Consider the following 11,052-nt stretch of genomic DNA (forward strand, 5'->3'; position numbering starts at 1 on the left):
TATATAATTAATATCATTTTACCTGCCTTCTCAGTGGGTGAAGGAGAAGGTGGGAAAGAGGGAGATAATTTGGAAATCAAGATTAAAAAAATAAAAGAATGACAAAATAAATAATAATAATAAATTAAGTGATAAAATAAATAAATAACGAGCCCTCCTCCCACCCCCTCAAAAAACGAAGAAGAAAGAAAAGATGCAGAGATTTTTTACCCTCCTAGTCCTCTGGATGTAAAGAATTCTCTCTGATGAACCTAGAAGAAGAGTTTCCCAATAATTGTGCAAAGACTACCCACACTCATAATATCCTCTAAAGAACTAAGCTTGTCACCTCTGGGTGGTAGTCAAAGCAGGGAATAACTGTGTACTGGGGCATATGTCCTTGGGGCAGTATTCAAAGGGGATTTCTCTTTTTTCTCTCTTGTCTTCTCCCACCATTAGCAATAGTGGCTTGAAGACGGATTATTCTCTGAGTGAAGACAAATTAGAAGGCTATTGTAGTGATATAGGCATGGGCTAATGAGAGTCTTCTAAACCATATGATGCCAGTGAGAGTCTAAAAAGGTGTTGTATAGGAGAGATGTCATGAAGGTAGAATAAGAAGATTTGACAGCAGATTGAGGAGAAAGAAGGAAACTGAATCTCAAGGCAGTTTAGTGATTTTCCTAAGTGAATGGAGTTAACAAACATCAGAGGCAAAAATTGAACCCAGTTATTTTGACCCTGTAACTAACACTTCTAGCAGAAAAGTCAGAGTTAAATCAATTATTAAAAACTAGTGACTGTGAGAAAGTAGCAGTCATTATACATATAAGGTATATTATTGTTTACTAAAATGGTTTTACCAAACTCAGTGTGATGCATATATTATAATAGTCTTTCTATAGATAAAGGAAGTGAAGCTGATGGAGGTTGACTGACCAGCTTATGATCATATGCCTATGAGTTATCTGAGTAAGGATTTTATTTCCCTTCTCTTGATTAGAAATTCAGTGTCCTTTTGAATATCTCATACTTCTGGCCTCTTTCTTTCATATTATGGGGGTCAGCTGGAGGCAAGATTATTTGGCGATGGATGTGAGGACCAGAGTCCGTGATGAAAACCAGTGAGATTCAGTCAAAGTTTCAGGGAATATAGACCTTCAGGTGGTCTTCAATTTTATGGCCATTTTTTATGGCTCCTTCTACACTGGCAACATGCCCTTGCTAGTAGTGCATAGTAGGGGAAGGATCAAAGAACTGTTTATCCAAGTGACCTGAGATTTATCTGCCTTTGTCAAGACCATCAGGCAAAAGAACTGGCTTGGTCAAATGATAAGAGGAACTCTCTGTTCCCAACTATGGGACAACAGCTAGGGTACGGAATACCATAGACCAAAAGCATAAGTCACATACTAGAAGACTTAAATCTAAAAGTCCAATATGATGCCTCAAGTACTGGAACAGCAGGATGGATCATATCACAGCTTGGTCACATTTATAGAACAAGGAAGGCAGAACATGAACTCAGCAGACAAAGATGAGTAGTATGCACAGTAGCAGGAAAAGAAAATAGCTAGAGCTATTCACTGGAGATGAGTTTTGGGGAATCCATCTATACCACTGCTTGTGCACAACTGGCAAACTGGTTCTTCTTCTGAGACTTCTTTCCCAACTTTCTCTCTCTCTCTCTTCTCTCTCTCTCTCTCTCTCTCTCTCTCTCTCTCTCTCTCTCTCTCTCTCTCTCTCTCTCTCTCTCTTTCTCTCTCTCTCTCTGATGGAGTCAGGAATGTGTGATATATCCTTGCTTCTCAGGAATCTGTATTTAGTCCTCCGTTGGGTCCTAGGCAGCTCCAGAATCATAACAGAGAATCCACTGAAAAGGCAATCTAATCATTGTTGTTGTCTTGTACGTATGATTCTAAAGTCCATGCATCTGAGTCTGCACTATTGAGCTTAATTATTCAGCACCAGATAAGACCGCTCATCAGTGAGAAATAACTATGCCACTAAAGAGACAGAGACATAGATAGAGAAACACACACACACACACACACACACACACACACACACACACAAAGAAACACACAGATGTAGAGATCAGAGGAGAGAGAGAAACAGAGACAAACAGTAAGACAGAAAGAGAGAAGAAAAGAGACAGATATAGAGACAGAGAGAATGAGGCAGAGTTGCCTCCATCCTCACCCCCAGGAAATCCTGTGGAGAAAAATAACCTTTATCTTAAAATGAAATTACATATTTTTCATTGAAAAAGTCTCTTTTTCTCTGTCTCTTACTTTCTTTCCACCAATGGGGGGAAAAAGTAAAGAAAAACAAAATCCTTGCAACAAATATGCAATTAAGCAACACAAATGAGACTGCTCCACTGACAATGATTAAATAATATGTCTCATTCTGTAAGTTTATTGTTTCCCTTTCGGGTGGTGGGTAACCACTTTATCAATAGTCTTCGGAAATCATTGCACTGATCAGAGTTTTTAAGTCCTTCAAAGATTTTTTTTTTTTTTTTTTTACAGTATTGGTTATTTAAGTCAGCCAACTGGTCAACAAGCATATATTAAATGCTTACTGCATTCCAGCTGCTGTGCTAAGCACTAGAAGGAAAAGGGAGAGTCACTATTTGAAAGAAGCTTTTGTGGTTTTGAGGAACTTACCACATAAAAGGAAACTGATAAGAGGAGAAGAAAGAGAAGAAAAGTCCCCACTATAGGGGCCACAACAAAGTTCACAGTAGTGTAGCCTAGTAAGAAATGTTATAAATTCCATTCCATAGGTTTCATTCTTTCTACATCAGTTCGTACAAGCCATCCCAGATGCCATAAAACGATACTTTTTGCATTCTTCATGGCATATTTTCCATTGCATTCATATCCCATGATTTGTTCAGCTATTATAAAATTGATGGGCACCTCTTTAATTTTCAGGTCTTTGCCACCACACAGAAAGATCTGCTATAAATATTTAAATATCTTTGAGTATTTTCCTTTCTTCATTACTCTCTGTAGTGTACAGGTCTGCTAGTGGAATTACAGGGTTAATGAGTTTGCACAGTTCAATTGCTTTTGGACATAGTTTCAAAATATTCTTTAGATTGGTTGGATAAATTTACAACTGTACCCGTAATGCAGTAGTGTGCCTGTTTTCCTGCAACCCCTAGAATTTTCTTATTTTTTCTTTTTGTCAACTTTTCCAACCTAATGGATTTAAAGTGAAATCTCAGATTTATTGTTATTTGTATTTATTCAATTAGTTATTCAGAGAGTATCTTCTAATGGTTCTTAATAGGTTGGGTTTCTTTTTTTTGAAAACTGACAATTCATATCCTCTGCCATTTATCAGTTGGAAAGACTGCTACCATTTAATTGCCCATATTATAAGTATTGCCATATCCCTTGCAAGAACCTAAAGGATTAGTCCTTCTTTTGATGAAAGACTTGTCAGGTAAAAGGGATTTCGACTTGTAGCTACCTGCAAATTCTTCACAGTTCTCTCTTTTGGGTTTGGCTGATGCTGGCCCCTTTTACCAGGATCCATTCACACCTAGGAGTCATCTATAATTTTCACTACTACTCTATTGTTTCCTTCTCATGAGCAGTCAGTTCCAAATCTTGCTGCTTTCTACTCTTCAACAACTTTGAATCTGTGGCATCTCTCCCTGTTTTTTATTGAGGTGGCCATCACCCTTGGTAATACTTTCCTCATCTTTTACCCGGATTATTCTAAGAGACTCTTGCTTGGCCTCTCTGGATCATTTTCATTTACTCTCCAATTCATCCTCTACAATCTGTCAAAGTGATATTCCTGAAAACACAGGACCAACCATTGCACTTCTTTGAACTGAATTTTTTCCATAGCAGTAAGCAGGCTGAGGTTAGTTTTGTGTAGCAAGGCTAAAAAATGTGGTGAAAGGGTCACCCTTAGTGCAGAGGACATATTATATATACATCTTTTTATAAACTACTCAAACCTCTTTGGTCTTTGATATCTCAAGCATTTCTTCTCCCTTTCTATTGTCATTCTTCCAATCAAATCTCACCTTCCACACAACACTGCATCTCCGTTCTTCATGCCCTTGACATTCTCCTTGTCACCTCCACCTGTTAGAATGCCTATTTTCCTTTAAATTTAAGTCAACATCATATCCTACAGGATCAAATGAGATCACCTATACTATGTAGTTTGGAAACTTTAAATCATGTTATAAATTATAGCAGTTACCAACACTACCAGTAACATCATCATCATCAACATCACCATCCATCTTCTAGTAACTCTAAACCTCCAAATCCCCTTATATTTATTCTGTATAAATTTTGTATATCATAAGCAACATGAAAGAGTGGAATGGAATAGTATCCCATTAGCCAGGAAAATCAGAATTTAAGAATCAGAGAAATACTGACTATGACACTTGGCAAGATAATTGAAATCCTGGTGCCCCAGGCAATTCATGGACACTGTAAATTGCAGAGTGGAGGTAGGTATTATTAGAGAGGTTGTCTCACACTGGAAGTTGACCACACTAATCAATAATAATAACCAAATTTTCTGGGAGAATATTTCTCCATATAAAATGTAAGCTCTTTTAGGTGGGGTAATATATCATATCATATTTTTAAAAATTATTAAACACCTACTAGGTACCAGGTACTATGTTAAGCATTAGGGATACAAAAAGAGGAAAAATACAGGCCATGCCATTGAAATTACAGTCTAAACGGGAGACTAAAGGTAAACCAATATATACAAAGCCAGCCATAGATGGATAAATAAAAAAAAAAAAACAATTGAAATAAGTAAATCTCTGAAATTAAGAGAGGTTAGGAAAAGCTTCCTGTAGAAGGTGATTATTTCTATCTGTCTGTGTTCATCCTTCATTTTCAAAGAAGATTGTGCCATCAGAGAAATGATGACATGTCTTGCACTTGACTGTTTTAAGTGAAGGAGTGCTGTGCACGATCAGCAACCTCGCTTTCTCCTCCTGAGCCATCTGTGTCCAGTGACCAGACATTCATCAATGCATCAGAATGACTGGAGATGATCCAGGATGCAATGGGAGACCTTGGTCTTTTTTGGGCTGGCCTTTTCAGGTACTCATTTAGAGGGAGGCAATATCCATTAGGGAAGTAAATAGTTTGCCCATGGCTTAAAAGAAGCGACAGAGGTCAGTAGTCAAAGTGGAGGAAAGACAGCATTCCAGACATGGAAGATAGCTAGAGAAAATTCTCAGAACTGAGAGACTGTGAGTCTTGTTCATGGAACAGCCAGGATGTGAGTATCACCGGATCAAAGAGTATGAATTGGGGAGTAAAGTGTAAAAATACTGAAAAGGTAGGAGGGGATAAGATTATGATGGGCTTTGAAGACCAAAGGGAATATTTTGTATTTAATCCTAGAGGCAAAAGGGAGCACTGGAGTTTAATGAGTAGGGGAGTGACATGATCAGACCTGTATTTTAGGAAAATCTCTTTAGTGGCTAAATGGAGGTTGAATTGGAGTGGGAAGAGACTTGAGGCAGACAGACCCACCAACAGGCTATTGCAATAATCTAAGCTTGAGGTTATAAGGGCCTGCACTAGAGTTGTGGCAGTATCAGAGGACAGTAAAGGGCATTTTTGAGAGATGTTGCAAAGATGAAATCAACAGACCTGGAAAACAGCTTGGAGGTATGTGTATATGTGGGGGGACAATGAGAAATAGTCAGAAATTCAGAATGACTCCTAGGTGTTGAACCTGAGGGACTTGGAAGGATGGAGTTGTCCTCCATAGTAATTGGGATGGTAGAGGGAGGAGGGTTTGGGGCAAAAGATAATGGATATATTAGCTGCTCAAAAGACTTTTATTAATTACTTTTACAAGGAGGAAAAGGTCAACCTTTGCCATCAAGGCATTAGCAATCTAATGGAAAGGAAATGGGGCATCTAGGTTGCCCAGTGGATAGAGCTTCCCATCTGGAATCAAGAAGACCTGAGTTCAAATCTGATTTCAGACAATTACTAGCTATGTGACCCTGGGCAAGTCACTAAATGCTGTTTGCTTCAGTTTCCTGGAGCTGGAGAAGCAAGTAGCAAATTACTCCTGTATCACTGCCAAGAAAGCCCCAAATGGGATCACAGAGTCAGATGGACTGAACAAAAGGAAGGCAACATCCACCATGAAGTCTGCTAAAGTTGGGATCTTATTTCCTTTTCCTTTGAGCCAATTGGTCCTAAACCATTGTTACTTCTCCCAGCTGCTCTTTTATTCCCTGGAGGTTTCTTCTATTTTTCCATTATCACTCTACCCTTGATCTAGAACAGTCAGCCTTTATTTAGCTTCCATCTCCTCACTGAGCAAAAGGTTGCTTCTTTAGACAGTCACATCTAAAGGCATCACCTTCACCACCACCATCACAAGGGGTAACTTCCAGGAGGATGGTTTCCAGGATTTTTCAGAACCTTAGCACTCTCTGGTCACTATAGACCCACTGTGGGAAAAAAAAAAAAAACCAAACAAAAAACAAAAAACCTAGGGGAAAGAATTTGGAATAGGCTTTACACCTAGAGTGGACTTCCTTGTTCTACAAATAAGAAAACTGAAGCCTAGAGAGAATTATAAAGTCACTGAATTTGAAACCCGGCCTTTGTACCAAAGGAAGCAATGTACCCAATAGCTTAACATTCAGCTGAAGACAATCAAGGAAAGGGACTGTCCACTATTCAAGACACCCCATTTCACTTTTAAACAGCTTTACTCACCCCTGAACAACCTTTACATTAAGCTTATATCCTAGATATACCACAATACAGCAATACTGGACTTACTTTTGCTCTTCTCACATAGCGCTCCATCTCCAGGATCATAGAACCTGAACCCCATCATCCAGTACCAAGAACTTTCACTAGCTATCCCTCATGTCTGGGACTCTCTCCCTCTTCATCTCTTCCTTCTGATTTCCCTGGCTTCCTTCAAGATATAGCTCAAATCCCACTTTCTAAAGGAGAACTTTCCCCATTCTTCTCTAGTCCTTTATCCAAACCAATGCCTTCTCTCTCACAGACTTCCTACTTGCACTGTGTTTATTTGTAAATACTTATCTATCTGCATGTTGTCCTCCCCATTAGAATGTGAGCTCCTTGAGATCAAGGACTGTGTTTTTGTCTTTTTTTTGTATCCTAGCTTTTAATACATTGATGAAACATCATGGGAATTTAAATACTTACTGATGTCTTCTAGTTACTATTTTTGCTCTTGATGAAGGTAATGAAGTGACCTATGTAGGCCACAAAATTAGCAAGCAGGAGATGATGGATTGAATCCAGGTCCTTTCAATTCAGCTCCCATAAGCCATACTGAACTGGCTTAGATCTTAGATATGATCTGTTCCAAACTCCTAATTTCACAGATGAAGAAATGGAGTCCCAGAGTGACTTGTCCAAAATTCCACAACTAGATATCTTAGTCCTTAATCATCATACAGAATTCGGACTTGAATATGGGTCTCCTAGCTTCCAATTCAAGATGCTTTGCTTGTCCACTCTGCAGTTTTCTTATTCTATACTATTCCATTCATCTTCTTTTCCTATGTTCATCTATCTCCCATTTTAGCAGGCACCACAGTATGGTAAAAGTCTAAACTTAAATATCCTGCTTGCTTATCTGCAGTAGAACATTGCTGAATGAATGCCAATGCATCATGACAGGACTTTATAAATTTTACAGTAGAAGGTTCTTCAGCCATGAGCACCTTTACAAGGTAATTTACAACAACATAGCAGTTCCTTGGCTTTGAAACACATAAAAACTCTATCATCAAACCCCAACTAATCCTATCTTGGGACTCTTAAACCATTCCTTTCCTTCAGTTAACACTACATCTATAGAAATAGAAATCAGAATGACAATACTAATTATTTAATGTAATAACTTTAGGATATACAAAAATAAAAGCCATGCCAACAGAGAATAGTTTTACTCTGAATTGTCACATAAATTTTGTTGGGTGGAAAGAGCTGTCATATTTTTAGAGGATTCCTTTCTCTAGAGAGAGTTTTTTGGATGATTTCCCCACTGAACCTCTTTTCTTTGGCTCAGTATAATGTATAGATCCTAATGCTAGAGAATTCAATTGCTCCTCGTAGATGTCATTTAAAAAACAAAAAGTATCTCTTTTACCTATGTGGATGCAACACCTAAAAGAGGAATACTATATTTAGCTGCTTAACCTAGTAAGAATAAGAGAGGTTTTTTTTTTTGTTTTTTGTTTTTCATGACCATATATATTTGTAATGGATTTAAAGGATAGGAGAGGGGGAAGGGGAAGTGAAGAATTTAGAAATGATTCGATTAAATTAAAAATTTAAAAAATTAGTAAGAGGCAGATAATAGCTTCAAAGAAGAGCCAAGGGAGTGATTTTAATGAGAGGAATGGAAAACTGGAACAAAAATGTTTTCTTTTTGTTTTTTTTCTTTGAAACCATCAAAATGGTTTCTATTTTGTTGGCTATCTTGAGAAAATGGAAATGAGAGGCAAACTGGTTTGGAACTGTGATTCTCAACTTCTATGAGTGTGGGGCTTCTTGTTTCATACAAAACAATACCAATACAATATAATAGAGTCAAATAAAATAATCAGATGATGTAATTTTTTTCCTTTCATGTTTTTCCCCCTACATAGGGGGTACATGATGACAAAAAATTGCTAAGAAGTCAGTAAAACATAAATAAATAAACAAACAAATGAATAAATGTTGTATTAGTGCAAATATCACCCCCAAACAGTCAAAAATCAGTACATAAATTTGTAGGACATATAATTTATGTAGTCTATGAAAATTTATTCCCACTTTATATTGAATCATAGTATATTATGTTGGAGTCAAATGCCATTGAGTGGTGCATATGTATTTGATAATCTCTTGTAATACTTCTTTAGCCCATGGGGGGCTCCTGGTACCCCAGATTGAGACCCACAATCAACAAAGAGAAGTGACCTGGGGCTGATCACTCATGTTTGTCTGCAACATGAAAGATACATCCTATTGTCTGAAGTTGTTCAGGTTGCTGGGGAGTGATGGCTGTAGATAAGAACTTGTCTCATGGAAGGCAAACCAGACTTTCCTGTCAAAGCCTAGCTCTGATGAATCCCATTTCTACTCTTTAGGAACAATATTTTAAAAAGAAGACAATGCTATCTCATTAATACTAAGTAGTCTCTTCTGTACTATGAGTTTCCATGTTTGAATGTAGATAATGATTGCCACAACCCACATATTTCCATTGAAGGAATTTCAGAATGCTATCAGTAATTGTTTAATCTCTTGTTCCTCTATTTGCCTTACCTGTGTTTAACTATTAATATCTTCTTTCATCCTTGTGTGACATACCATCATGAGGTGTGGTGGTATGTAATATAAATATGTCAGTCTGAAATTTGCCTCCCACACCTCCCTGTGTTGGGAAGAAGACAGAATGTACTCTTCAATTAAAGAACCAGGTAAGTAACATAAATGAAAAGAGGATGCTTTTTTCTCTTCTTGTAAAAGCTCATTTGCATGTCAACAAATGAAAGAAGGTCTGGTGACTAGTAAGAGGACATTCCTCACCTTGCTTAGCTCCCCCATTCACCACTTTGTGTTGAAAACTCATTATAATTTATTAACGCTTTCATCGGATCTGAAAGGTAAGGGGCTAATGCCTAACTATCTTAATCACATTGAAAGTTGTGTTATAATGTAATTAAAATGGAGCCTGAAATAGTGCCTTCTGAAGGGGCACCATTATGTCCTTGGGAAAGTAGTCAGGTAAATATAACATTCACCCACTTAAAATAATGAATATATTGAAGAAAAATCCACTAATTATCAATAACCCCATAGCCTGACACTTAAAAATAATCACAATAGGCCAGAAGCGCAGGGAAGGGGAGTCGCTGCGGTTTTCTGCTTCAACAGTCCTTGAACGGAACCCGCTCTAGATTCCCGGCCGGAGCCGCCCTTAGCCACCTGTCCACCTTCACCTCCACTAACCAACACTTCGTCCGTCCTCCCGTTCGCGCAGCAGCCGCCCCCGGCCCCCGCTGCCCCAACCCAGCTTCCACCGCCGCCATGACCACCTCGTCCCCTTCTCAGGTGCGGCAGAACTACCACCAGGACTCGGAGGCCTCTATCAACCGCCAGATCAACCTGGAGCTCTATGCCTCCTACATCTACCTGTCCATGTCTTACTACTTTGACCGAGATGACGTAGCGCTGAAGAACTTCGCCAAGTACTTCCTCCACCAGTCCCACGAGGAGAGGGAGCACGCTGAGAAGCTGATGAAGCTCCAGAACCAGTGCGGCAGCCGCATATTCCTGCAGGACGTCAAGAAACCCGACCGAGATGACTGGGAGAGTGGGCTGAATGCAATGGAGTGCGCTCTGCACCTGGAAAAAAACGTCAGTCAGTGGTTACTGGAACTGCACAAGCTGGCAACTGACAAGAATGACCCCCATTTATGTGATTTCATCGAAACCCAATACCTAGACGAACAGGTAAAGTCCATCAAACAACTGGGTGATCACGTAACCAACCTGCGCAAAATGGGGGCCCCCGATTCTGGCATGGCGGAATATCTTTTTGACAAGCACACCCTTGGAGACAGTGACAACGAGAGCTAAGCCACACCTGGCTTCCCCCACACCTGGGAACTGTGGGTGTGACTCCTACTGTCTTTCAGTGCATGCATATTTTGGGTATCTGACCTTTTCATAATCTGTACCAAAAAACTACCACCATTTACATCCCAATAAAGTGACTTGGTACTGATGAAAAAAAAAATAATCACAATAACTCCATCTATGATTATATTATCAGTCAATATCTAGCATTAATTAAAAACCTACCAAAGTGCCAGACATTGTGCTAAGTGGCAAGTATGCAATGTATGCAAGTATACAGATGGAATGAGTGGATCAATCTCCCTGCCACAGTTTTGTTCAGGGCATGCTGCTATTATCCATATTTTGTGGATGAGAAAACTGAGACCAAGGGAGATGAAGTGATTTGTTCAGATTTGCATAGTGAGCTCACCCAGGA

At 38.9% G+C, this 11,052-nt stretch overlaps 1 protein-coding gene across 1 annotated transcript; it reads left to right on the forward strand.

Annotated features, from left to right (window-relative positions):
- Positions 1 to 10,067: 10,067 nt before the first annotated feature.
- LOC140517553 (ferritin heavy chain-like) lies at positions 10,068 to 10,806 on the forward strand. The gene has a single exon (XM_072628917.1). It carries the CDS (start codon positions 10,083 to 10,085, stop codon positions 10,632 to 10,634), a length of 552 nt encoding a protein of 183 aa, XP_072485018.1. The 5' UTR covers positions 10,068 to 10,082; the 3' UTR covers positions 10,635 to 10,806.
- Positions 10,807 to 11,052: the final 246 nt, after the last annotated feature.

The sequence above is a fragment of the Notamacropus eugenii genome, chromosome 1 (assembly GCF_028372415.1).
Source record: "Notamacropus eugenii isolate mMacEug1 chromosome 1, mMacEug1.pri_v2, whole genome shotgun sequence".
Classification (NCBI taxonomy): domain Eukaryota; kingdom Metazoa; phylum Chordata; class Mammalia; order Diprotodontia; family Macropodidae; genus Notamacropus; species Notamacropus eugenii.